This window comes from Gymnoscopelus braueri (assembly GCF_963280865.1).
Source record: "Gymnoscopelus braueri genome assembly, chromosome: 23".
Taxonomy (NCBI): domain Eukaryota; kingdom Metazoa; phylum Chordata; class Actinopteri; order Myctophiformes; family Myctophidae; genus Gymnoscopelus; species Gymnoscopelus braueri.
Genome location: NC_137625.1, coordinates 35895958 through 35923591, shown reverse-complemented (window position 1 = coordinate 35923591; position 27634 = coordinate 35895958). Strand labels below are relative to the sequence as shown.

The 27634-nt window shown below is 41.2% G+C and overlaps 1 protein-coding gene across 3 annotated transcripts in view; it reads right to left on the bottom strand.

Annotated features, from left to right (window-relative positions):
* The window catches only part of LOC308079388 (copine-8), a gene marked incomplete at its 5' end in the record, with an annotated part of 106171 nt that overhangs the window by 10379 nt on the left and 68158 nt on the right, over positions 1 to 27634 (bottom strand). The window contains 9 exons of one of the 3 annotated variants that reach the window (XM_080420847.1): positions 1527 to 1654; positions 7676 to 7857; positions 9228 to 9274; positions 18263 to 18324; positions 18827 to 18880; positions 20166 to 20241; positions 20527 to 20568; positions 26462 to 26566; positions 26829 to 26932. In XM_080420847.1, the coding sequence (XP_080276973.1) occupies positions 1527 to 1654; positions 7676 to 7857; positions 9228 to 9274; positions 18263 to 18324; positions 18827 to 18880; positions 20166 to 20241; positions 20527 to 20568; positions 26462 to 26566; positions 26829 to 26932 (800 nt within the window). Of the gene's footprint in view, positions 1 to 1526; positions 1655 to 7675; positions 7858 to 9227; positions 9275 to 18262; positions 18325 to 18826; positions 18881 to 20165; positions 20242 to 20526; positions 20569 to 26461; positions 26567 to 26828; positions 26933 to 27634 lie in introns of those variants that run through there. The other 2 variants (XM_080420848.1, XM_080420849.1) reach the window with 2 other exon arrangements.

The window sequence follows — 27634 nt, the reverse complement described above, 5'->3', positions numbered from 1 at the left end:
CCCCAAACATGTTTGAAAGTGAAATATCCCTTTAACAATCCCAATCGAATTATAAAGAAGCGCATATAATGAGATCCAAGCAAGATAGCAGATCTACAAGCTCATAGCAAGGCACAAAGTGACGCGCTATGAGCTTGTATATCTGCTAGTTTTGAATAGCCAAAGTATAAAATAATGGTTAAAGTGGTTAAAATGACACCGATGTTTCCCGGTTTTAATGGGTTAAGATGACATCTTATCATGCATGAATAAGGTTGTTGTGTGGCCGTTAGTGCTCCGTTCATTAACGCTCCCACACCATTTTGCGGGATTTCCTCTGTCAAGGTGCGTGTGCTTGTGAGTGCGTGTGCACGTGTGTGTGTGTGTGTGTGTGTGTGTGTGTGTGTGTGTGTGTGTGTGTGTGTGTGTGTGTGTGTGTGTGTGTGAAATACAGTCACCTCCAAAATGATTGTTAAACTGAGTACTGTATTCACCCCAAGTCCCAGCATGCCAGCCGTGGCATTAGTAGAGTGGGGCTTTACTAAATGTTGAATTTAATGGGGTTTAGAGTTGCATTGTGCCATCATGCCTGCCATGGCAGGAGTTATTGTTGTCTTAGTCGATTAATCGGGCCTCATTGGGCCGTTAAAGATTTATGTTACACAATGTATTGCTTGTTTATAGCTAGGACCGGGAACACATCTGTGTCATTTTTTTTATTTCTTTGGGCTATTCAAAAATAGCAGATCTACAAGCTCATGAGCTTGTAGATCTGCAATTTCTTTTAAATTGTGAAAATGTATGCAAATCTTTATATATTTTTTAAAGTGAACATTTGTAACTCAAATCTTTGCTTCTTGGGGGGTCCCTGTGACAAAATATTTTCAGATATTATATTAAAATATCATTTTAGGAGTTTGAAGACCACTGATATTATAGCAACAGACGTTTAAAATAAAAGAACTGTTAGGAATTAGAAGACATTTGTAGAATCCCCAGAAACAATAAGATTTGAGTTACAAATGTTAGCTTTAAAAAAAAATATATATATATATATTCAAAGATTTGCACAAATGTTCACGATTCTTAAAAAATAGCAGATCTACAAGCTCATAGCGCAGCACTCGTGCCGCACAATGAGCTTGTATATCAGCAATTTTTTGAATAGCCAAAGAAGCCAAAGAAAAATGTCAGATGCGTTCCCCGGTCTTAACTCATTCAGTGCCAGAATTATTTCTGGTTGTGTTGTCCCAGTGCCAGAACCAAAAAAAAGTGCTTAGGAAGCGAGATACAGCCTTTTTCAGTAAGATGTTAAACAAGAAGTGAATGGAGCAGCAAATCTTCAAATCATGATATCTTGGGTTCAGATTTTATTTTATTTTTTAAACAAAAATGTTTTTTTTTTTTTTTTTTTTCATGACGTCAGCGACGTCATTGGCACCCTGGGCTTATAAAAACGTGACGTCGGTGACGTCAATGGCACTGAATGAGTAATGGGTTAAAAGAAAACAAGCAATACATGTGCGTGCGGTGCGTGTGTGCGTTACCTGGCCACATGGTTGATAACAGGGGAGAAGTTGGTGGGTCCGTAGAGGTGAACCGACTTCAGACTCTGATAGTAGGATTCCATCACTCCATCTATACCGGTACAGTACGGGTTCTGAGGGTTCCCGTTCTACACCATGACAACAGGGAGGAGATGGAGGGGAAGAGATGGAGGGGAGGGGAGGGGATGGAGATGGGAGAGGGGAGGGCAGGAGAAAGGAGTCACACAGGCATTATGGCTTTATGTACAGGGGTGCACATAACTTTTTAGGTCTAGTACTCAGAAGAGCACCTGGAGATGTGACTTGGTGCGCACCAAATAAATGGTCCCGTGCCGTTTTGTCAACGGGGGGGGGGGGGGATATTCAGCACGGTGCCCACCGGACAGTTTTGTCAACGGGGGGGGGGGGGTGGGGGGCGCTTTTTTTCTCACGCCGTTTGGTGAAGCCCCCAAGGTTGGTGCCCTGTGCTGCGCTGCTTTTATCCGCCAGATTGGGACGTTCACGGCATATTTTGCACCATTACGGTGCGTTTATCATCGGTGACGAGTGCCTCTAACAGCCGCTGCTGGCTGTGTGCACGCAGCGAGGCAATGCGAGGCGATGCGAGACACTCACACAATCACGTGCAGCATGCGTACTCTCCTCCTGCAATGGCTGTACATGGGGCCGACGCGTGCTTTAGCGTGATTGTGTGAGTGTGGCTTCAGGAAGTAAATTCCTAGCCTCGATCTCCAGGCTTTTAGTTTTTAGTTTTGCTAAAAAATAAAAGCTTGGAAATTCCTGTCCCAGCTGTTGGTACGCAAAAGCACCTCGCGTCGTCTGATGTGCCACGCATTATTTATTTTGGGTGCGCATTCGCACCTGCGCACCAGTTATGTGCACCCCTGTTTATGTATACAGTATATCGTTGCTGTCGGGCAGAAATCTCCATATTTTTTTACTTTTTGTGCTTTTTCTGTAAATTAAAGGAGCATTTCACCCCTGGAAGAAACTGCTATCACTCAATGTTAATAGTATTTGTAGTAGATTACAGTAGAACAATTTAAAATGTGAACCCTATGGCCAGAAAAATTATGAAATCTGTGTGTTTGACTAGGGTTTGACTGGACTGCTGCAATACTACAATGACCATAATGCTTTGGTGCACTGCCCCTCCTTGTGGGGAGTGGACATACCTCTATGGGAGTGGAGGCTGCATGTGGGTGTGATCTTCAACAACAACACCACACAACATGTGTACCAGTGTTCCACAGTGTTCTGCCATGTCTACTTATTATAAGCGGCTTCTTTCTAAAATGTAGTTGATATTTGGGCTTGTATCCAAATGTTTTGATTGTTGTTTAAACCAGTGGTTATCAAACTTGTTCATGTATTTTTCCACAGACCCCCAGCTGAAATTATAATTTGTGCCAGGGAGCCCCTACCAAATATGTGTTGTTAACTCATTGAGTGCCAATGACGTCTTTTGACGGCCGTTTTCAGTGTGCCATTAGTGCCAATGACGTCTTTTGACGTCACAATTTTTTTTTTTTTTTTCCAAATATTTTTTTTAATGTTTTTTTTTTTTTTTTGTATATATTTTTTTTAATCTCAAAGGAACTAGGAGAAAACGATTTTCAAAAAGTTAATGCTCCATCCACTTCAATGTTAAAATGTAAACGGAGAAAAAAATTACACTTTTCCATTTTTCCTGCCTGTGGCACATGGATCAACAAGCTTGAAATAAGCCTGGCAGTGAATGAGTTAAAACAATAAAAAAATATTCCACATTTTGCACTTTTTTTGAAAAATCTAGATCTACAAGCTCACAATGGGTAACATCGCGACGCGTTGTGAGCTTGTAGATCGGCAATTTTCAAATATATAATATCCCATGTCTAGGTTTAAAGTGCTCTTGGCCTAGTTATCTTCTTTTGGGCTTGTTTTCATAGACCTGGTTTCTTATTTCTTTCACAATATCTGGCAACACTGGAAGTCAGAGTCGTCCATCTCATCCTTCATGTCCAAGGATTCGTTAGTGATGTCACATCACTGACAAATCCTTGGTATCTTTATGCCGTTCTACTTCCGTGTAGCATAGTAGCGACATAACTGTCGAATCCTTGGTATTTTGATCCTAGCCTTTCAACAGTGTTTGTTTACCGTCGCTCCACGCTGTATTTGGATTCTTTCACACTTGCGCTTATGAAACACTAAACAGGATTATCATTTCATGTCAACATTCAAGTACAACTATCAGAAGATGTAACTCAGGTAAAGTAATGTGTCACTCTGCAAATGTAACTAAAGTTTTCCACCTGTACAAAGTCATTTCTTATACAGACATCAAGGCTAATACAGACATAATGATTTTTTAATCATCCTTCCCTTGTCAATATCTCGCCATTTAGGGCAATGATATAACATTATGTAGTGATTTGATAACATAAATAGCAGCCACCAGCCAGTCATTTACTGCCAGTCAACTGTCTTCTGAGTTTTGGCATTCGAATGATGAGCGAATGATAACGTCACGAGATCTTCGAAGATTACTGGATATCTAAAAACACAGATTATACACCAAAAAAAAACAGGATCTTGTTTCTTGAGTCCTAAACTAAAACATTAAAATAAGATCTGGTTGCAAAATCAGCAAAATGTCCCTTTAACGCCCTACTTGATCATACTACAGCGTCACAGAAACAAGCTCGAGCTTGTCGGTCGGCTATTTTTGAATTTGAATCCTGAAAAGTAACAGTTTTTGTTGTTTGGTTGCTATATCAATGGTGCTCCAACTATTTCCATGTCAAGGACCGCCAAATTGATATGTATTTTGGCGCGGACCCTCAAAAGTAAAAAGTAAGCACAGAAGCCATGCGCGAGAGAGAGAGAGAGAGTGATTTGTCGAGTGATCAAAGTAAGCACAAAAGCCATGCGAGAGAGAGAGAGAGAGAGAGAGAGAGAGAGAGAGAGAGAGAGAGAGAGATTTGTCGAGTGATCAGGTAAAAGTTTGACAGCCAGAAAGGTTGCACTGATGTGCATCTCTCTCTAGTAGTCTGTCTGTGTTGTTAAAAAATATTATTTTCTCGGTAGGAGACTCAATTGAGTGAATTATTGACTTAGGAATGTGACAGAAACAAAATAAATCCCCATGAATTTGAGTCTTCATGAGGTGTGTAATTGATAAAAAAATAAGACATTTTCTGGGTGAACTACTCCTTTAACCGAGCTAGGTGCAGAGCGTATCTGTCTGTGTTCTGTGACTTTGTGCCTGACAAAAAGTTAGTGAATGAGTAGTGTTTAAAACCGTGACGTCGTCGGGTTCATGAGCTCCAGCAGACCGGCACCTAATCATTTACAAATTAAGCACTGCTCCTATCCATTGTTTCTCCCTCTATGCCCCCCATCCTCTCTCTCTCACTCTCTCATTCATAATGCTGTCACATGCTTCAGAACCCTGTGGTGAAAAGCATTTTCTTTATGGATTCTCTTGTCTCGCTCCCTCTCAGTAGTGGTGTAAAGTAAAGTACTGTACTTTACTGGAGTGTTTCTAATTTTTTATACTTTTACTTCTACTCCACTACATCTCAGAGGCAAATATTGTACCTTTTACTCCACTACAATTATTTGAAACCTTTAGTTACTAGTTACTTTGTAGATTTTGATTATTATTACAAAACATGCATTAACCACTTCAGCCCTATGCATACTTAGGCTATTGGAAAATAGCCGATCTACAAGCTCACAACGAGTCGCTTTGCGGCACGATGTGAGCTTGTAGATCTGCTATTTTCAAAGCATTTTTATACATTGGGACACTTGTGAAATGGGACATTCTGCAAAATGAGTACTTTTACTTTCAGTACTTGAGTATATTTTAATGTGAATCATTGTGTACTTTTACTGAAGTAAATTTAGTTTTTTTTATTTGTAATAAAGTATTTCTACATTGTGATATTGGTACTTTTACTGAAATACAAAATGTGAGTATACCACTGCCTTTCAGTCACTCCTTCATTCATCCCCCTCTCCTCTTGTGGTAATCCATTATATTACTAAAGCCATTATTAATTACTCATAAACTACTGGAACAATATGGCTGTAAGTTATATTTTATGACAAATCCCAGCCTGGGTGAGTGATGAGTCTGGCCTGACTGGTGAGCTGCTGTATATTCCCTAGGGGTCATACTGTAGCTGACGACATGAAAAAAACAACAACGTTGGATTCAGGTTCAGGACAAAAGGATAAATGCAAATAGTTACACCAGATGTAGCCAGTCAACATGGAACAATAACTAGTTATTACATCTAAAATACTAATATATTACTGGGTAATTTCTGCATAATTGATGGCTTCCCTCTACACAGTAAAATCCTCAGTATTATATTAGGTAACCCAATGGACCCTACATTCGTACACTGCCAGAGTTAAATTAACACTGGGGAGTAATAATAATAACAATAATGATACATCAGATGTATATAGCGCTTTTCTTAGTACCCAAAGTCGCTTTACAACAAAACAAAATAAAATAAACAACAGAGAGAAATAGTTAACACATTGATTGCCAGAGTTATTTCAGATTTTTTGCAGTTTATTGCCAGAGATTTTTCATTGAAAAATAAAAAAAGTACTCAGGAGCTGAGATACAAAATTTTAAAGTTTTAAGTTAACAAGGAAGCAATCTGGGAACCCAGATCCAACTGAAAATGAAAAACAGCGACCTCTGCTGTTTGTTCTATGTCTGTTGGCTCTGGGCGGAAGAAAACGTAACACCAGTGCGCAAGGAAACCGGGGTTTAGGTCTGCCTTCAGCTTTCACTTCCGGTGGGTGCCACTATGTTTTCATTCCCACTAACAATATTTCTACACGGAACACTAACACCACTTCTCCCAGAGAACATGGATCGTTTTGGTTATAAGCCCACTTGTTTCTATGATGAAAGAGTAAGTTAAAATGTGAATATCTTTCCGTGGTTTTGTCTGCTCCGCGGACGCTATTGTTAAATTAGTTTGGGTTTGTTTCGAGGGGGAAAGATCGACGGACATGTGAATCCCGCCCACTACATTTGATTGGGTAAAGCGCGGCCTGCTTCCTGATCTGAAGGCACGCCCACTTGTAGCCAATGCGCACACGTTATGACGAACCTCCCCGACAGATTCCAACGCAGAATCTGTTCTTGAGAGATTAACAAGGAAGTGGATAGGAGTCTAGATCTTCGACTAATCATATCTCCTTGGTCTTTGGGTCAAATTTTTTTTTTCTTAAAAACGAGTTAACTCGATCTTGGCAATCAAGTGATGGATTTTAAAAACGAGTAAAAACGAGTTAACTCGTTCTTGGCAATCAATGTGTTAAAAGGCTAATCTGGAGTATCTGGGGAGACCTAATAGCTGAAGGATTTGGGCGCCGTAACACATACTGTAGATTCTAAAGCCTGACATTGAGTCCCCGGTTCAATTCCCAGACCAGGCAGACCATTTTCTGCACTTCATTCACCTACTTTCTCTCTTGCAATTTCCTGTCTTTCTCACTGACTATCAATTCCCCTAAGTCTTGGCCCTTCTCCAGGGCGGCGCCATTGCCCTTTTCTGCTGCTTCATTCAATATCTGGTCTCTTCCGCCCTAGTAAGCTGCAGGTGTAATGCAGGTAATCAGTGTGTTGCATTTTGCAAGAGAAACAAGTGGCCAGGTCTATGAAAACAAGCCCAAAAGAAGCAACTAGGCTAAGCTTTACCACTTGACATTGGCTATTTGAAAATAGCAGATCTACCAGCTCAAAATGTGTCACATTACGGCACGTTGTGAGCTTGTAGATCTGCTATTTTCAAAACATATTGGGAAGAAAAGTAAAACAAATAATATTTGTGAAACATTTTGATTACACAAATCTTGCATGGGGGTCCCCCTGGCACAACATATTTTCAGATGGGGGTCCGTGGACAAATACATATTAATCTGGGGGTCCTCGACATGAAAAAAATTGGGAACCACTGGTTTAGGAAGCAAGCCCAAATAAGCAACTACACTTTAGAAACAAGTCGCTTATTAGAAGCAGAGATGGCAACCCTGGTAAACAGGAAACCCCTTGATATGGAGCTCCCACCCAATTTTTTATATATATATACATAAAATGAACACTGAATATTTTATTTTCTCTCTCTCACCAATGCAAACTCATGGGAGACTCGGCCGTCAGGAGGCAGCTTGGCGCCGAACCCCAGCGCGGGGAACATCTTGTCACTGTCGTAGTCCTGGATGATCTCGCCCACCGCCTTCAGCGCCATGGCGTAGGCGTTCAGCTGGTACGGACTCATGTAATGGAGCGACGTGGGCTGGGCCGGGTTACCTGGACACACACAGGTCAACAAGGGTCAACTTCTCTCTCTATATGTGATGCAGCTATAGCTCAAGCAGTGTTAATTTTGACGGCACATTTTGATTTAGTTTTAGTCATAGTCTTTTGAATAAAATTCCTTTTAGTTGTATTCTTATTTTAAGTCGTCTGAAATCTAAAATTGCTTTGGTCGATTCAAAATGTATTTTGGTGGGCCTTGATGGCCGTCGTAATGGCTGATCTACAAGCTCACAGCGCGTTGTGAGTTTAACAATCCGACCCGATGCGAAACGAACACTAAAACTAATAAAAACTAAACTGAAACTAAGCCTTAAAAAAAGAAAACTTAACCAAACTAGCAAACATGCTTTAAAAGCTAAGTTTTTGAAAACAAAACAAAATAAAAAATATAATAACAATTTCACAGTGCCATCCGAGCAAGTACAAAATATAATCTAATGAAAAATACCAAACTAAAATAGCCTTGCTGTGTACCCAGCAACCCACTAATCAGAATGCAGGTATCGGTATGCCATCTCATCAATTTATCACATGATGAGATTTCATTTAAATAATATTTTGTTACACTGCTGTTTTATATTCTTACTGTACAATTTACATTATCATTTAAAAAAAAATATTCCTAGATTAGTGGTTCTCAAACATTTTAATTTCAAGGACCCCCCTAACTCTGAAAGTGAACAATTTGTACATTCTCAGAGTTACAGACTTGTAAGGGTCCATTTGGAACCCCCTCAAGGAACCCTGAGGGTCCTATCGGATCGGTACCGACCGATATGCAAGTTGTGGAGATCAGTATCGGGACGGAGAAACTGGAATCGGTATATCTCTACCACTAATGTGAGTACCGCACCCTGTCGAGTTCAAGCCCGCTGTCACTTAAAGCTCGTGGGATTAAACCAATATGTTTGGCTTAATGGGATGTGTGACATTGTCTCTCCATGATGCGAGGGCCAAGCATGCTGCAGATGCATAACCCAGGGGAAGTCACAGCCCTTAATCGCTGCCATCATTGCAGTTTACTGCATTAGATGTGAGCTGCCATGGATGATGAAGGGGGTCCATTTAGGAACACATCTGCATACTTTTGAATACATTGTGTTTAGAGTTGTGTGTGTGTGTGTGTGTGTGTGTGTGTGTGTGTGTGTGTGTGTGTGTGTGTGTGTGTGTGTGTGTGTGTGTGTGTGTGTGTGTTTAGGTAATTGCCATACAGAGGATGCTGCTATCTTTATCCCTGACAGAGTGCAGAATGCTGTCAACAATTCTTACAATTCTTTGCGTATTATATGGTGTGTCTGCAGTTCTATTCTGCCATTACTTTTTTTGTGTGTGTGTGTGCACGTTGTCCCCAAGCATCTCACCATTGGAAGCTGTGAAATCAATCGCCACGGTGAAGTTAATCTGGGTCCTGGGGACAAAAGCAGACAATAGATCCATTAATCAACAACCATCTCTCTCTCACTCGCACACGAACGCACGCACACACATACACACACACACACACACACACACACACACACACTAGTCCACATAGGAACAATCAGCAGAAATGAACTGCAAGACAACCTGGGAGTGCAAACCCTGCCTGTAACTTCTCCTGCTAACACCTTGACTGATTGATTGAATACTTTATTAGTCAAAAATGTAAACAGCACGTGGTACAGTCAGACATTAAAGCTAAAAGGATAACACAAAAAAGTCCTGGGGACTTTCCATTGTGGTCCTATGTATTCAATTCATCAACATAGCATACAAATAACACAAAAATACATGTCATCAACACATATAAAACACTATTATTAGAGAAAAGGGGAAACATTTTAGCAGTGACTGTCACCAACTTTCCTATGGATAATTGTTTCCCTACTCTTGTGGTCTCCTGATAGATGGATTTTCAGGCCTGTTTTGAAAGCCAGTGATCCACATTTTGTAATGGATGGTGTCAGGGCATTCCACCTTTTGGTGGCAGAGTAGTAGAGTGAGAATTGTCCCATGTTTGTTCTATAGATTGATTGATTGATTGATTGATTGATTGATTGATTTCCATGCCAGAGATATAACGGTCATTTTGAAAGAGCAGAGAGAGAAGGAGAGATGTGTAAAGAAGACAATGGGCCTCATTCACAAAAGTCTTCTTAAACGTTGGATTCATGATCCAGCGACAACACATACAACACAGACAACAAATAATAGGATAATAAAGCATAAGGGGATATAAGTCCTTATATACGGTATGTTGTTCTACTAACCAAATGCTTGCTGTTGCTGAGGTATAAAAAATTAAACAAACAACCAATACAAACTAATACCAGTGTGCTCCCGGTGCGCATTTCCGAACGCACCCATTGTCAGCATGCAGTTCCCATGAATGGACCAGCAGATGTCGCTATTTCACATCCTGTAGGCTCCAGAAAGATTTACTCTCCATAAAAGTGAACAGGGTTTTGGCCGGACTTCACACCAGTGGCGTCCCCAGGAATTACATTTAGGGCAGGCGAGATTCCCTACACCCCCCCCCCCCCCTCTATTACCCCCCCAATCGAACTCAATCGAAAATCGGCAATCGAAAAACTTGTTGGATGCGTGACTTTGAGGACATTAAGCACGCTATGACACATTTTCGGGTTATTTGGGGTTTCTAGAGGAGGCGAGATCTTAGTTGGGCAGGCGACCGCCTGTCCTGCCTCTACAATGGGTACACCACTGCTTCACACTTGATTCAATTATCCTGATCTTCTTTAGTCAATTATGGTTCCATAATTTTTTTAAATGAATCATAAATTAGGGTATGTTTCTAGGGTTTCTACTGGTTCTACCGAGTGAAGACCCGCCCTCGCTGCGGTTGCAGCCAATATCAGTCGTTTCCGGTTGCTTTTCGGGACAGGAAGTTCAAAGATGACGTTTTTGAATTCGCCGAAAAAGTGATTTCAAAACGGGTCTGTAAAAACCAACGGGGGGCTATATCCCTTCATCCATATTTTTTTAGAGTCTATGTTTAACAGACATCTCTCATGGCCCAAAATGAGGGCCGATTAATCGACTACGGCAACAATAACTCCTGCCACGGCAGGCATGATGGCACAACGCAACTAATTCAACACGTAGTAAAGCCCCACTCTACTAATGCCACGGCTGGCATGCTGCCATAGAATGTGACCAAGGTGAAGGTGTTGGGGTGAATACATCAGTTTAACACGTATTTTCCTCATTAAGAGAACAAATCATTTTGGAGGTGACTATTTCTCTCACACACACAGGTTTGTGTTACTATACTTGTGAGGACAAACTTTTTTGGACGTCGATTTCATGAATGGCGTGTTCGCAATTCTTTCCCATTTCAAAACATAGTAGCGAACATTTTTAACTCCGGTCTGTGCTTCTGGGGGTCCCTGGAACAACATATTTTATTGAGATGGGGGTCCGCGGCCAAATACATATAATTTTGGGGTCATTGACATAGAAAAGTTGGAGCACCACTGATATAGCAACATACTGTTAGGATTTAGAAAATATTTTTAAATATGTATTTGGCATCTCAAAATGTTTTGTTCCAAGGACCCCCAGAAGCAAAGACTTGAGTTACAAATGTTTGCTTTAAAAATATATATATTCAAAGATTTGCACAAATGTTCAAGATGTCTAAATCTTGAAATCTAAAATGACACAGATGCGTTCCCCGATTGAATGGGTTAAGCCGTATATCGGCAGCTTTTCCTATACTGGTATTGGCATCGGAATAACTCTAGGTGGAGCACACACATGTGTGGTGGGGCACACACCACGCATGTGGTGAAAAAGGCTCAGGAAAAATAAATACAAAAAAATAAATAAATTCACCCACTTCCTTACACCTGGAAGCCTGACTGTGACAGGTATGGAGGGCAGAGGGAAGGACGGAGGGAAAAAGATGAAGAGGAGACGACGAGAAACAGTCTCCTCTTCAGTCGAGAAACAGTCTCCCGCTTGCTTTCTCAAAGACAAGGCCGGTGTGTTCGGCAGGCAAAGCACATGAGGAGAGGAAAGGGAAGGGGAGTGGTGCAAAGAGAAAAAGCATGCTAGCATATGTATGTGCGCATGCACGCACACAGTCATACACATGTTTGTTGGGGGCACGCAAGCACACACACACGCACACAAACATCTGTAATTATATAATCACTCTGGGATATTCAACTTTAACGGCAATAAAACGCATTGAGACGAAGACATTGGGACACAGGGATGAGAGAGACGGATGTCGGCAGAATATGCAAGGTAAAATGAGTGTGTGTGTGTGTGTGTGTGTGTGTGTGTGTGTGTGTGTGTGTGTGTGTGTGTGTGTGTGTGTGTGTGTGTGTGTGTGACTGTGTACACAAGTGTGTGCACTTGAGAGACACAATCTGTGTACCTGGGAAAGCTAGGACTTTTTCTTTCACGCCATCTCAGCTGTATTACATCACACACACACACACACGCACGCACACAAATCTCTGTAATTATATAATCACTCTGGGATATTCAACTTTAATGGCAATAAAACGCATTGAGACAAAGAAATTGGGACACAGGGATGACAGACAGACGGATGTCGGCAGAATATGCAAGGCAAAATGAGTATGTGTGTGTGTGTGTGTGTGCGTGTGACTGCAGTGTACACAAGTGTGTGCACGTGTGAGACACAATCTGTGTACCTGAGAAAGCAAGGACTTTTTATTTCACGCCATCTCAGCTGTATCACACACGCACGCACACACACGCACAGCCCCCCCCACACACACACACTCTTCTGAGGTGCCTGACTGAAGTGTCATTTTTGACACCTCACATACAGTAATTACACATGTTGAGATGAAATATGTTATGACAAGTGCTAGATCAAATCTCTTCATAAAAAGAGGTTTATATTAAAGCTGGTCACATTTTCTCAACACTGGCATAATTCACACACACACACACACACACACACACACACACACACACACACACACACACACACACACACACACACACACACACACACACACACACACACACACACACACACACACACACACACACACACACACACACACACACACACACACACACACACACACACACAAAATGATGGAGAGTTGGTAACAATGGACCCTTACAGACTTGAGGCCGATTCTAAAAATGTCTTCAAAATCTAAAAAAGTTTTCTGAAATGAATATTCAAAGATTACAACAAAACTGTGTTCCTATATAATGTCCATAGCAACAACAACCCCAAAAGGGTCGCTTGAAAGGTATAGGGTTCCAGGTCTAAATGTGTTAAATCTTGAGAGCGTAAAATGAAACCAAATGTGTGGGGGGGGGGGGAAGAGAGAGAGAGAGAGAGAGAGAGAGAGAGAGAGAGAGAGAGAGAGAGAGAGAGAGAGAGAGAGAGAGAGAGAGAGAGAGAGAGAGAGGTCAAACAAGGACAAGTGCAAAGCAGCCGTTTCAACATAATTATTATTGCTGTCGGGGCTAACCTCAAGTATTCTAACTTTTTGTGTTTTTTTTCTTAAATTAACGCCCTTCATACTACAGCGTCACACAAAGGCGTCAAAAGTAGCAGATCCACAAGCTATTCGAGCAAGTAGATACGCAACTTTTGCAATTTTTTTATTTGAACAGTTTTGGACATGTGAGGTTTCCGCCCGACAGAGACGATTTAGTTTTAGGTGAGTAAATAACTAAAGTCGTTGTACTTGACTGGCTGAAAAAAGGTTCACCTAAAGAGTAAAACAAATAAATACTTTAATATCTAATAATTCATTAGTGACACCATGATTTGATGGTGATACAGAAAGAGCGAGAGACAGAGACAGAGAGACAGAGAGACAGAGACAGAGACAGAGAGACAGAGAGACAGAGACAGAGAGACAGAGAGACAGAGAGACAGAGACAGAGAGACAGAGACGGAGACAGAGAGACAGAGAGACAGAGACAGAGAGACAGAGAGACAGAGAGACAGAGAGACAGAGAGACAGAGAGACAGAGAGAAAGAGATATGAGAGAGAGACAGAGAGAGGGGCGTCGCCTGAAGTCAAACAAGGACGAGTGCATAGCAGCCGTTTCCACTTGGTTCACATGATAATCTATTCCATCCAACAGGGCACTGACAACACAGACCAGCTGCTTGGCGTGGGCTGTGGGCACGCACACGTCTGGGGGGTGGTCAGCCAAATTAAATAAAGAGACAGACGGACAGACAGACAGACAGACAGGCAAAGGAGAATAGCTGTTGAAAGGATCGTAATTTACAAGGCCTTGATTAGGCAAATCACTGACTGCGCTGCAGGGTAGGTGCTTTAAAACTAAGTACAAGTACTACACCAGGCTGGGTTGCGGTGTTAGACATCCGAAACATGGTGTTCAATAATAGTTCAACGTGACCATGAGACCAGGCAGGCTTGTTAATGGACTGAGGGCCCACTCACACGTGCACTACAGAGTAGTCAGCACATCTGAAACGCATGCCAATCAGTGTTGCCAGGTCTGCTTATTTGAAGTGACTTTGGGGTTGTTTTTTCTGTAAAGTCACTTGTAAGTATTGGTAGTGGCGGGTTGCGGTTTCTTGGGGCTTGTTTCTAAAGTGTAGTTGCTTATTTGGGCTTGTTTCCTAATGTCGTTCAAACCAGTGGTTCTCAAACATCTTCATGTGAAGGAGCCCACAGATTAATTTGTAATTGTCCCCATATAAGATTTGTGTTGTTAAAATGTTTCCAAAATATTCCACATTTCATTTTTTTTTTTGCAAAATAGCAGATCTACAAGTTCACAATGTAAGCTTGTAGATCAGCTATTTTCAAATAGCCGTTTCATATAGCTGGCCTATAGTCGCTTCTTTTGGGCTTGTTTTAGTAGACCTGGTTGCCTATTTCTCTGGCAGAATCTGGCAACACTGATGCCAATGTGTCAGATGTGTCTATTTAAACAACATTTCCCATGATGTCTTGCTGGTTTGTAGGCACTAGGCAGTGCTGGCAGGAATGCCGGTTTTCCAGTGTGTCGTGACCATGCGCTGTTCAATGATGAACAGAGCATAGGCCTACAACAGCATCACTGTATACAAATAGCCTGCACAATGCATGACGGAAAATACACACAGTGGGCCCTATTTTCGCCGATGCCTTACCCGTTATCCCTAAACTTCTTTGCCATTTTCTACTAGTTACAAAAACATTTTGAAATAGTTCAAATAGCCAATCTACAAGCTCACAACGTGTCGATGTAGATCGGGTAGTTGAACTATTTGAAAATGTTTTTATAAATAGTAAAAATGGCAAAGAAGTTTAGGGATAATGGGTAAGGCACTCAAATGTTTTACTTAGGTAAAAGTATCAATACTGCAGTGTAGAAGTACTCTGTTACAAGTAAAGGTCCGGAATTCAAAATTTACTTGAGTAAAAGTACAAAACGTATTTAAAGTACCAAAAGTAAAATACTAAAATGTTTGAACATAGCAGATCTACAAGCTCACAACGCGTCGTAATGCGACGCGTTGTGAGCTTGTAGATAGTCTATTTTCAAATAGTTAAGGTATAAAATAGGGCTACAGTGGTTAATGTCTGTTTTATAATGTAATCATTTATATCTGCAAAGTAACTAAAGTTTTCAAATAATTGTAGTGGAGTGAGAGTACAATATTTGCTTCTGAGATGTAGTGGAGTAGAAGTAAAAGCATAGACAATTGGAAATACTCTGGTAAGGTAAAAGGTGCCTCAAAATTGTACTTAAGTACAATACTTGAGTAAATGTACTTAGTTACTTTACACCACTGGTCCTAAGTGTCAACGACAGTATCTCCGCCCAGAGCAACGACATCTACAGTACGTAAGCAAACGGTAATGCACCGCACATTATCCCGTAATGACAGGAACATGTCGTTACCGAAGAACCAGTGTCATTACATCAGGACCATCAGCGTCATTACAAAGGAGAAAAGAGGAGAAGACATGGACTGACGTCAATAACCAGGACCCTGGATGCATCAGAGCTCTGTAGTACTACTGTGCACTATAAATAACACATATTAGTATTATTATTATGAGTAATAAGACTGGCTTCGTAAAAAAAAATGCTGCCGTGTCTTTAAATGACAAGGAGCTGTCTTAACCCATTCAATTCGGGATCTGTGTTATCTTTTTGATTTATTTGGCTATTAAAAAAATAAATAAAAAAAATCTTGAAACATTTTAGCAAATCTTTGAATATATATATATTTTTAAGCAAACATTTGTAACTCTAATCTTTGCTTCTGGTGGGGGGGTGGTCCCTCGAACAAAGCATTTTGAGGTGGGGGTCCCGGGCCAAATACACATCTAAAATGTTTTCCTAAATCCTAACAGTATGTGTTGCTATATCAGTGGTGCTCCACCTTTTCCATGTCAAGGACCCCCAAAATTATTATGTATTAGGCCGCAGACCCCCCATCTCAAAATATGTTGTTCCAGGGACCCCCAGAAGCACCGATCGGAGTTAAAAATGTTCGCTTTAAAACATATATATTCAAAGATTTGCACACATTTTAAAATGACACAGATGCGTTCCCGGTCTTAATGGGTTAACCTCTGAGTCGTCCGTAATTTATGGGAACATGAATTGGCTTGAAAGCGCCGTCAGAGGCCGCATGACACGACCTTCACTACTGATTCAGACAGATGTTACTGGTTGGACACTGTCCAAGAGAGGAGAGGAGAGGAGATGGATGGGAGAGGAGAGGGGAAGATAAGATAAGAGGAGAGGAGAGGGAAGGAGAGGAGAGGAGAGGAGGAAAGGTGGATAAATGATTGATGTGAAAGGAGGATGTTGGTGAAGGAGAGGACAGGATGTACTGTAAATGAGAGGAAAGGAGGAAAGGAAACACACACACACACACACACACACACACACACACACACACGATTTTAGGGATGCAACAGTTTAACCCATTAAGACCTGAGGCTATTTTTGAATAGCCTAAGAAATCTAAAGAGGTTAAAATGAGGTTAAAATGATTGTGACGCTATATTAAAGCAGAGTGTGTTATGTGGCTGTTCACTCCCAGGTCTGTCATGGTCCTAATGAGCAATTAGCTGATTGGATGGAAACCGCAAGATGAGCTGTCAATCAACAGAGGAGAGGACAGGAGAGCGAGCGGAGACCCCTTAAGGGTCCATTTTCACACTCTCTGTGTTACATTAACACTCTAGATTTTATTATTTACCGGCACAGACAAACACAAATCTTTCAGAGGTGTGAGGAGTGACACGTGTGCACTGTGTGTTGCCTGCGTGTATGTGTGTGAATTATGTGCTTTTGCTCGTGTGTGTGTGTGTGTGTGTGTGTGTGTGTGTGTGTGTGTGTGTGTGTGCGCTCACTCACATACATGAGTGCATCTGCGTTAAAAGTGCAACCTCACAGTGCCCACTATGCAATTGTAGTAAGTGCAGCTGTCCATTACTGTACATTTAGGCTTCAGACAGAGCAGATTGCACTTTGGCAAGAAAAGGGCATTGGTCGTTATAATAGCAAGGTAACGCATGCTGGAATATGTGCAGCGGTGGAAAAAGTACTCGCATGTTTTACTCAAGTTAAAGTATCAATACTGCAATGTAGAAATACTCTGTTGCAAGTAAAATAGTCTGGAATTCAAAATGAACTTGAGTAAAAGTACAAAAGTATTGGTATCAAAATGTACTTAAAGTACCAAGTACCAGTAGAAAGTACTCATTATGAACAATGTCCCGTTTCACATGTTTTCAAATGTATAACATGTATACAAATCTTTTGAAAATAGCAGATGTGTCGCACAATGTGTCGCATCGCAACACATTTTGAGCTTGAAGATCAGCTATTTTCAAATGGCCGAAATGTATATAGGGCTGAAGTTGTTACTTGAGTAAATGTAGGGTCCCCCCCCAAATCTTTGAATATAAAACATTTGTAACTCAAAACTTTGCTTCTGGGGATTCTACAAATGTCTAAATACTAACAGTTTTCCGAAAAACGTATGTTGCTAGCAGTGGTTCTTAAACCTTTTTAATGTCAAGGGCCCCCAAAATGATATGTATTTGACCGCGGACCCCCATCTCAAAATATTTTGTTCCAGGGACCCCCCAAAAGCAAAGATTTGAGTCAAAAATGTTCCCTTTAAAATATATATATACAGTATATTCAAATATTTGCACAAAAAGATTTTTCAAAAAGTAGCAGATCTACAAGCTCATGAGCTATGAGCTTGTATATCTGCTATTTTTGAATAGCCAAAGAAATCTAAAATGACAGAGATGCGTTCCCGCATTGAATGGGTTAATGCATATCAGTGTAGGCTACATTTGAAAGGAACTTGACATTTGCCGGATGTGAACTAACGTTAAGTAGAATTTCCTAAACATCCTGAGTGTGGCAGCCCTGGATGTTGACCTACCCTCCTTTGATGTAGTCCAGGAACGTGACTTCCATGTCGACCAGGAAGGACAGCAGTGTTACCTGGAAGTAATGACACTTTTATCAAACAACACACTTGTACTGTATGTGGGGAAGCAGCATTTAGTTTTTATGCACCACATATCTGGAACAAACTCCCAGAAAACTGCATGTCTACTGTCACTCTTATTTCTTTTAAAACACAACTAAAGACCTTTTCTGTTGGCCGCTGCCTTTGATTGAGTTACTTTTCTTCTTTCTCTTCTGCACTGTAACTGTATCTGCAAATATTTGACTCATTTTGTTTTATATCATTATTTATGTCTAATGTCATTTTATAACCGTTTCCTTTGCTTGATGTTCTGTGAAAAGCACGTTGAATTGCCTTGTTGTTGAAATGTGCTATAAATATAACTGCCTTGCCTATGTATTTATGTATATGTCTGTCACTGTGAACAAATAATAATACATGTATTGACCCCACTCAAAAATATCCCAAATACTTAAAACAAAAAAATACTAAAATACTAAACATATTTGTAATTATGCCACCTTCCAGTCATACCGTTCCGGAGTTGAGGTATTTTTTCTTCTTTCCTTTCTTCTTTGGATTTATCACCTATAGGGGTGAAAAACAGAGTGACTGGATTACTCTCATTTAGTCTGTCCATTTTTCCATCCATCCATCCACTCATAAAGATGTGCATACATATTAAAGCAGCACTAAGTAACATTCCTCTTCTACACCAGATTTGAACTCGGTTTCCTGCGCAAGTGTACAGTACATGTACATAATTGAAATGGTCTAGCCATGGTGTTCGTCAGGCAGCAGCACACTGAGGGTCGGGACATTGTGAAAATAGACGATCTACAAGCTCACAACGCCCTGCAGCTTGAAGTTTGGCTATTTTTGCAAATATTTAGCTGTGGAACCGAGTCAAACTAAATGTAATGCCTGCAATTCCAAGTGCTTTGTCAGGGTGGGTCGTCCCCAGTTCATATATGATTATTTTTGGGGGGCCTGAAAAGTTTGGGAACCCTTGGACTAGAGGTCTTTCAACGTCTGCCCTCCACAACTACCAATGATCGATGTGACCTTGAGCAAGGTGCTCAAACAACCTGATGAGTGGAGTTGTTTTGGGCACTAGCTGCCAGTGCTGTGTGTAAATATGCAGTAGGATTAAATGAGTGCGTTCAACCTTCCCTGGATAAATAAAGACTATACTGAATGCCTTCATCCAAGCCATCGCCCTTGGCTTCACTTGTTTGCAAAAACAGAGTGGGAAAACATGAACCTCAATTAATTTAGTGTTTCATCCTGGGACACTAGAAATACAACCTACAACCAAACATTGCACAGGCTTTTAAAGGCCCATACCTTTGAAGTAAAAATGTAATTGATTTTTGCGATTCTTGCGGTATCGGGAAGGAAATTTTTTTAATTGGCACATCTATAATTTGGAGGCGTGCTAAGGAACATACACGTTTTCTCCACCGCTCAAATTTGAACAGGTACATTTTAGGGCGTGGCTTTTTGAAGGTGAAGTGCAAATGACTGCGTCCATACTTTAAATGATATGCACTCAAGAAGGCCTGTTCACCATAAAATGCACATCACACACGCACACAGGCATGCACACGCACACACAGAAACTATTATAGACAGAGGAAAGCACAGTGTCAAGATAAGAGGACTATAATTGAGAGTTGATCGTAAATTACTACACTGTGTGAGTTTGTGTGTGTGTGTGTGTGTGTGTGTGTGTGTGTGTGTGTGTGTGTGTGTGTGTGTGTGTGTGTGTGTGTGTGTGTGTGTGTGTGTGTGTGTGTGTGTGTGTGTGTGTTAGGCGTGTAAGACACTTTGCATGCACAAATGTAAAAAACATACACACAGACACACGCACCTCATAGACATTGAACTGGCTCTGGCCTCTGGACAGCTCTCGGTAGCTGGTGCTGAACTCTCCTATGAAGTCATGACTACAGAGTGTGAGTGTGAGTGTGAGTGTGTGTGTGTGTGTGTGTGTGTGTGTGTGTGTTGGGGGGGTTAGAGAGAGAGAGAAAGATAGGGAAAATACATTTTAGATCTAAATTTAGATGACAATCTCATATGACTTAACAGTTGCTATGATGTGACGGTTTCCACAAAGTAGAGGAAGCCATCTTCTGAGATTCTAATGATGTACTGAGGACCTTATATTAATGTAGTAGTATAAGGTAATGTAATGATTGATTACTTATCAAAATAATTGGTGTTGATTTTACCTTCCGTCTCGGTCCCAGTCGTACACCTCGATCTTGATCGTTCTGTCGGGGGGGGGGGCACAGAGCTTGGATTAGATTAGACATGACTAAGGGTGTAAAGGGCCGGTTAGCGGCCCCTAGAGGCCACGTATAACTCCTTGGGAGTAAATCCTACAGACTGACTCTAAGATCAATAGCGTGAGATTCTGACCTGAGGGTGGCACTAGATAAAAGGCTTTGGGCGTCACTCAAATGGACCAACTGACCGACCCTGCCATCCTTAGAGCCCCGCCATCGTTTTTTCCATCGTGTTCTCAATAGGGTTCATATATATTCTCCATAAAGCACAGGACGTGTAAATTGGTAATATAACTCAGTGGTTCTCAAACTGGGGGTCGGGTTCCCCCAGGGGGTTCCCCAAATGATCTTGGAGGGGTCCGCCGATGATTAACATTAACATTGTTTTCTCACTCAACAGTACATTTTATTCATTAAAAAAAGTTACATAGTGAGGCTTTTTAAATCCTCAATACTTTGTAAACTTGACCTCTGGCTCGGTACTTGGTCTGCTCTTTTTTCCCTGTACACCAAACCTCTGCGCCGAAAATATCTGATCTACTGTAGATCTGCTATTTTCGGCTAATGTTCCCCCCAGAATAGGGATGTGAGGGTTCAAGTGGTTAACACATTAACCGCCAAGAACGTAGTCCTACGGTCCGTTAAATCCAACTGTTAAGCGCCGAGACCGTAGCCCTACGGTCCACGGTCTTTTCGCGCTATTCACTTCCGGGTTCACTTTCGGATTTTTTTTGATCCACTTCCGTTTCCGGTTTGATGACCGGAAATAGAATTATTTGGGATCCGGTTTTGACGATCACGTCCGTTCTCGTTCTACAGACGAAACTGAAACTCAATTCTCTTCCTGTAGTTTTTTCTCCTCGCATTTCACTGTTTAACGTAATCCGCTCTAACTACAACATGGATACCCCGTTTGACACGTGGTCTTCACTGGGAGATACAGTGGGATGTCGCGGATGTAAACAGACCTTGTACGGCTCAATCTTAAGGATTTTAACAAGATCTATGGCGACATGAAAAAAACTAAAAAACAACAAAAACACCTTGGCACTGGTGAGTACATTATGAGATTAACCTCTGGCGGTCGATGTGTTAATGTAAAAAAAATCTAAAATAAAGTCTATCATTCAAAGATTTTTTGGCCTCCCTGTGGTAACTCTGAGGACCCCCTGTTGAAGACCCCTGGACTATTGAATGAGCCTAGCGGCCATTGGGTGCCTCGTTGTGCATCTTCATAGCGCTGTTACAGCACTCAAAGAGGGAATCCTCCCTTGACTTGGGGAGATATTAGGCTTTTGGGATTTGATCTACCACACACACACACACACACACACACAACACCGAGTGGACCAAAACGAGCGCTCCCTTGGGAATCACCAGGAGTGGGAATGGACAGGCAGCGACAGTGATGATGTCACTCTCTGGGGACAGTGCTGTCCTGCTTGACCAGCACAGCACTTCTCAAGAGAAAGCGTTTAGCAAGAGACACTGTGTGTGTGTGTGTGTGTGTGTGTGTGTGTGTGTGTGTGTGTGTGTGTGTGTGTTCCCAGAGGATGGGTGGGAGGATGACACAATCCATCAAAGCTGAGTTGATAAAATGTCAAAAGAGCAATGGGGGCGATCCGACAGTTCACTCATCTTATGCTGAATCCTTCTGGGGCTGCTCTCTCTCTCTGTGTGTGTGTGTGTGTGTGTGTGTGTGTGTGTGTGTGTGTGTGTGTGTGTGTGTGTGTGTGTGTGTGTGTGTGTGTGTGTGTGTGTGTGTGTGTGTGTGTGTGTGTGTGTGTGTGTGTGTGTGTGTGTGTGCGCGCACGCGTGTGTAGATGTTTTATGTGTGTGCTGCGGTATTAAAGTGTATCAATCGTATTAAGCTTTTGTTAAGCCTCATCTGTGCAATTCATGCTCTGCTCAAGGCTTCACTGTGTGTGTGTGTGTGTGTGTGTGTGTGTGTGTGTGTGTGTGTGTGTGTGTGTGTGCGTGCGTGCGTGCGTGCGTGTGTGCCAAACGATACAACATCACTTATCAGCAGTAAGACACAGCTCCCTATTGTCAGCCAGATAAACTTGTCTCTTTTCTTCTCTTATCTCCTCACTCACACCCCTGGGTTGGGTACACAATGTCTCTCTCACAAACGCACACACACACACACACACACACAAACCCGCACACACCCCTAGCCAAGACTTTTCAAGCCAGGGGACCAGCCTCTGTCTGATCAATGAAGTTGTCTGCTGGCTCAGCCCTCCTGCCTCCCTCATTACTGATAACACCAACACCTCTGGTGAACTGGAGAGCATGAATACCCCGCCAAGCGCAGGTCATCTAGCCTGGCTGGGATCAATAACATTTTTGGTTTTCTGATCCGGAACCCACAGCCGGAACCTCCAGCCATGATTCCCCTAGTATAAAATGTGTTTAGTTTGGTATAATCGTTTCGTTTGGTATATAGGGCTGTCACGATTATTTTACTTGACGATTAATCGTCACTCAAATAATTGCGATTAACGATTTAATAGATTTTCTGTCGTTGAACATTGTTTGGCTTTTAGGCTCCGTAAACAAAAGTTGCACGGGGCAGATATGACAAATAACATACACATTTAATTACTTTATACAAAAAAATGTATAGTGGAAATAGCCGACTGAGCTTGTAGATCTGCTATTTCCACAATTTCTTTAAATGTCTGAAAATACATTACATACAAAAACATTTTTAATATGGAAATGATGATGAAATGATTGCAATTAAGTCAACTAATTGCGATTAGGCGAATAATTGTGACAGGCCTAACTTGGCACCGCTGTGCTGCAAGCTACCATTATTTAAATGGCTATTACGTGGCGACATTGACAAGGAGTGAGCCAACATTTAAAATGAAAACCCCCCGACGCAAAGGTGGTTTTGTGTGGAATGGAGATTTGGAGATAAACTATAAGGAATTAATTTTGGCTAGTAACAAAAAAAATATGCTTGGCTGTTAGATTTGTTATACGGCGTGGTGGCTTTGCAAGGAGTCTTGGCGTCTAGAAAATGGTCTGTGTGTCTGGAGATAATCTTGTACGCGCACGCGCGTGCACACCCACCCACACACACACCTTCTGTCATTCTTTCCTCTGTGCAGCTCTTTTGGCCATCTATCCAGGGTAATCAAAATGTCTGATAAAATATACATGAGCGCTCCTCTCCTCCGAGGATTATTCAGAATATGGCATGTCGCCCAATCCATCACAGCTGTCAGGCTGTCACAAACAGCTTACTGTACAGACACTGACAACCGGGGGCCTGCCTAGGGAGCAAAGTATATGGAAGCTATGTGAAAACCTAATCCACTCAATGAATAGAGGTCTTCAACAGGGGCTCCGAGACCCCTAGGGGGGTTTTACATTAACACATTACATTAAGACCTGAGGACCAGATTCTAAAAAGAATGTCTTCTGAAAATGTTGCTAGTATGTTGCTATATATCAGTGGTGCTCAAACCTTTTCATGTCAAGGACCCCCAAACTTATACGTATTTGGCCGCGGACCCCCATCTCAAAATATTCGTGCCAGGAACCCCCAGAAGCAAAGTAAAAAATATTCACTTAAAAAATATATATATTCAAAGATTTGTCACAAATGTTCAAGATTTTTTTTAAATAGCAGATCTACAAGCTCATAGCGCAACACGAAGTGACGCCCTATGAGCTTGTATATCTGCTATTTTTAATTAGCGGTTCAAAGTGGTTCAAATCTAAAGCGCTGACAGTGCGGTCAAACAAGTCTATGAAGCTATCTATGAAAATCTATGAAAAAGTTTAATCTGACACACTGAGTTGTTAAACACACCGTTTTAACAGCTAGCCTGGACATGTATTCCAGATATCTGTAATGAAATTCTTCGTAGTCAAAATTAACGTTTCAGATATCCACAATGACATTCTTCCTATCCCCACTGTCCGCTCTCTTCACACGGAATACTACAAAAGTGTGTGTGCATGAAAAAAAAAGAATGAGCTGAGCTTGTATATCTGCTATTTTCAAATAGCCAACGCAAAAATCTAAAATGACACAGATGCTTTCCCGGTTTCAATGGGTTTAATGCAACTGAACAACTGTGATCAACGGACGGCAGTGGCTCAGGGGTAGAGTGGCCGGTAGAGCGGCCGGATCCAGTTCGATCCCGGGCTCGCCCAGAGTTAGTGTCGAAGTGTCCTTGTGCAAGACGCTGAACCCCTAATTGCTCCCGATGAGCAGGTTGCTGCCTTGCATGGTTTCCTCTGCCATCGGTGTATGATATGTGTGTGAATGGGTGAATGTAATGCACAATCTATGTAAAACGCTTTGGATAAAAGCTCTATATAAATGCACCATTTACCATTTATCAACTCCGTCCATATTTTGACTCGAGTCACATTAAGTGCAAAAGAGGAAGAGAATGTACTGGAACATTGTAATAGTGATCTGGCAAAACCAAGCCAACACTCTCCACTGTCTTCATACCCACGTCGTGTGCTAGTAAAACTAAATCCCCCCTCAACTCTTTTTTTTGACAAATCGCTGCAACTGCAGCATACATTGAATAATCCACAGGAACCTGGCAGCATCGTGCATAATTCAAGAAGGCTGTTAGCGGTTTTGTCCAACCCTTCCAGTAGAACAAATCCATACATTTTGTTTGACATTTTAGATGCAGCCCAAATCCCACCTCCTTTACCATGTGCTCAAAGTCTACCCTGCACACACCAAACCACTTATAAACCACTTTAAAAGGTGGGTAGGCTAAGTGATATTCTTTGGTTAAAACAAACGTTTTTTTGTTAAAAGGTTAAAGCACTATATTCTGATAGTAATCATTGCTATAGTGTTTGTTCAGTAACAGGAGTCTCCATGTCTCTCCAGCTCTTTAATAAAGAGAAAATGCATTTTCAGGTGGGTGACAAAATTTCAGCCAATCAGGAGAGAGTACCCATTCATCGGCTTGATGTTTTATAGTGTTTCAGTTCCAATTTTGTCTGCTCATTTCTTTGTGTCATTACTTCCAATTTCACTTGTTTAATCTGTATCCTGACTGAGTTCTCTATCCTGATTGGATACAATTGGTATCCAGAGCTGAACATGTATTTTCTGTCTAATAAAGAGCTGGAAAGACATGGAGACTCCTGTTACTGAACAAACACTCTATAGCAATTAGTACTATCCGAATTTTAAGCAAAGAAAACATACCTTTAATTGTTAAAGGTATGTTTCCACTTTATCCATTTATATGTTGGCTATTCAAAAATATTTTTGAAAACTATATTTGGAAAACTTAATAATTTTTATTCAACTTTTTTTTTTTTTACATAAATCTTTTCACAAAATCTTTTTACAAAATCTTTTCAAATGGGGGGTTGATACATAAATACATATCAATTTGGGGGTCCTTGACTTGAAAATGTTTGAGAACCACTGCCGTATACATGTTTCTACTTCAGAAGACTAGAATAGAACAGAGAGACTTGCTACTGCTCTGTCACCAAAATGTGGAATGCCCTGACACCATGCATTAAACAAGAGAATCACTGGTTTCTTTCAAAACTGGCCTGAAACATCATCAGGAGACCACAGGGGAGGTCTATGTAAATTCCCATAGAAAGGAGGTGTCATTCACTGACGCCAGTTTTCCTTTTTCTCCTTTGTACATAATAGTGTTTTGTATTTGTTGATGACAATTATTATCGTGTCATTTCTTATGCTATGTTGATGAATTGAATACCTAGGACCACAATGAAAACAAGGCCCCGGGCCGGGACTATTTTTGTGTCATCCTTTTAGCCTTTAATGTCTGACTGTAACACGTGCTGTTTAACATTTCTGCCTAATAAAGTATTCAATCAATGTCCAAACCGAACTGACCTGTCGTAGTCTCCATTGCAGAGAGCCCTGGCTGGGATCTTGAAGGCCTGCCATACTGGATTCAACGTGTTCTTCACCACTTCTGTTTTATGGCAGATGGTAAACCTACACATTTCAACCATTCATTTATGTCCACACACACACACACACACACACACACACACACACACACACACACACACACACACACACACACACACACACACACACACACACACACACACACACACACACACACACACACACACACACACACACACACACACGTCGATTAAAAAAACTATTCCTCCAGCGGGAAGAGGAGGAACTGAGCTGAAAATGAATGGATGACGGAAACAAAGGAAGGGGTGAAGATAAGGACACTCACGTTCCATCTTCGTTGCTGCGGTAGAAAACCAGGAAGGGGTCCGACTTCCCAAAGAAATCCTTCTTGTCCAGTTTATTCCCACAAAACTGCATCATCACAGACTCCTACGGAGAGAGAGACCCCCCAGGTTGAAATCCATCGTGGGGGAATAGACAGTCTTGGAAAAAGTATTCAATTATTTTACTTAAGTAAAAGTATCAATACTGCAATGTAGAAATAGTCTGTTGTCCGGAATAGAAAAAATCTGGAGTAAAATAACAAAAGTATTGGTATCAAAATGCACTTAAAGTACCAAAAGTGGTAAGTATTCATTATGCAGAATGTCCCATTTCACAAGTTTTCAAATGTACAAAAAAATCGTTTGAAAATAGCCAATCTACAAGCTCACAATGTGTCACGATGCGACACATTGTGAGCTTGCAGATCGGCTATTTTCAAGCGGCCGAAATGTATATAGGGCTGAAGAGGTTAATGTATGTTTTGTATTAATAATCAAAATCTACAAAGTGACTAGTAGTAACTAAAGTTGTCATATAATTGTAGTGGAGTCAAAGTACAATATTTGCCTCTGAGGTGTAGTGGAGTAGAAGTAAAAGTACTGAAAATTGCAAATACTCCAGTTCAGTAAAACATACCTCAAAATGTACTAAATTGTACAATACTTACTTTCCACCACTGGGAATAGAAAACGAATAAAGATAAAGCCCGAGTACCAGACTGTTTTCACTCCATAAAGCCCAGATCAACTAAAAACATATAAACATTGCCTCCAGTGTTTCCAGAAGCACGAGGAATACGTTGTATCA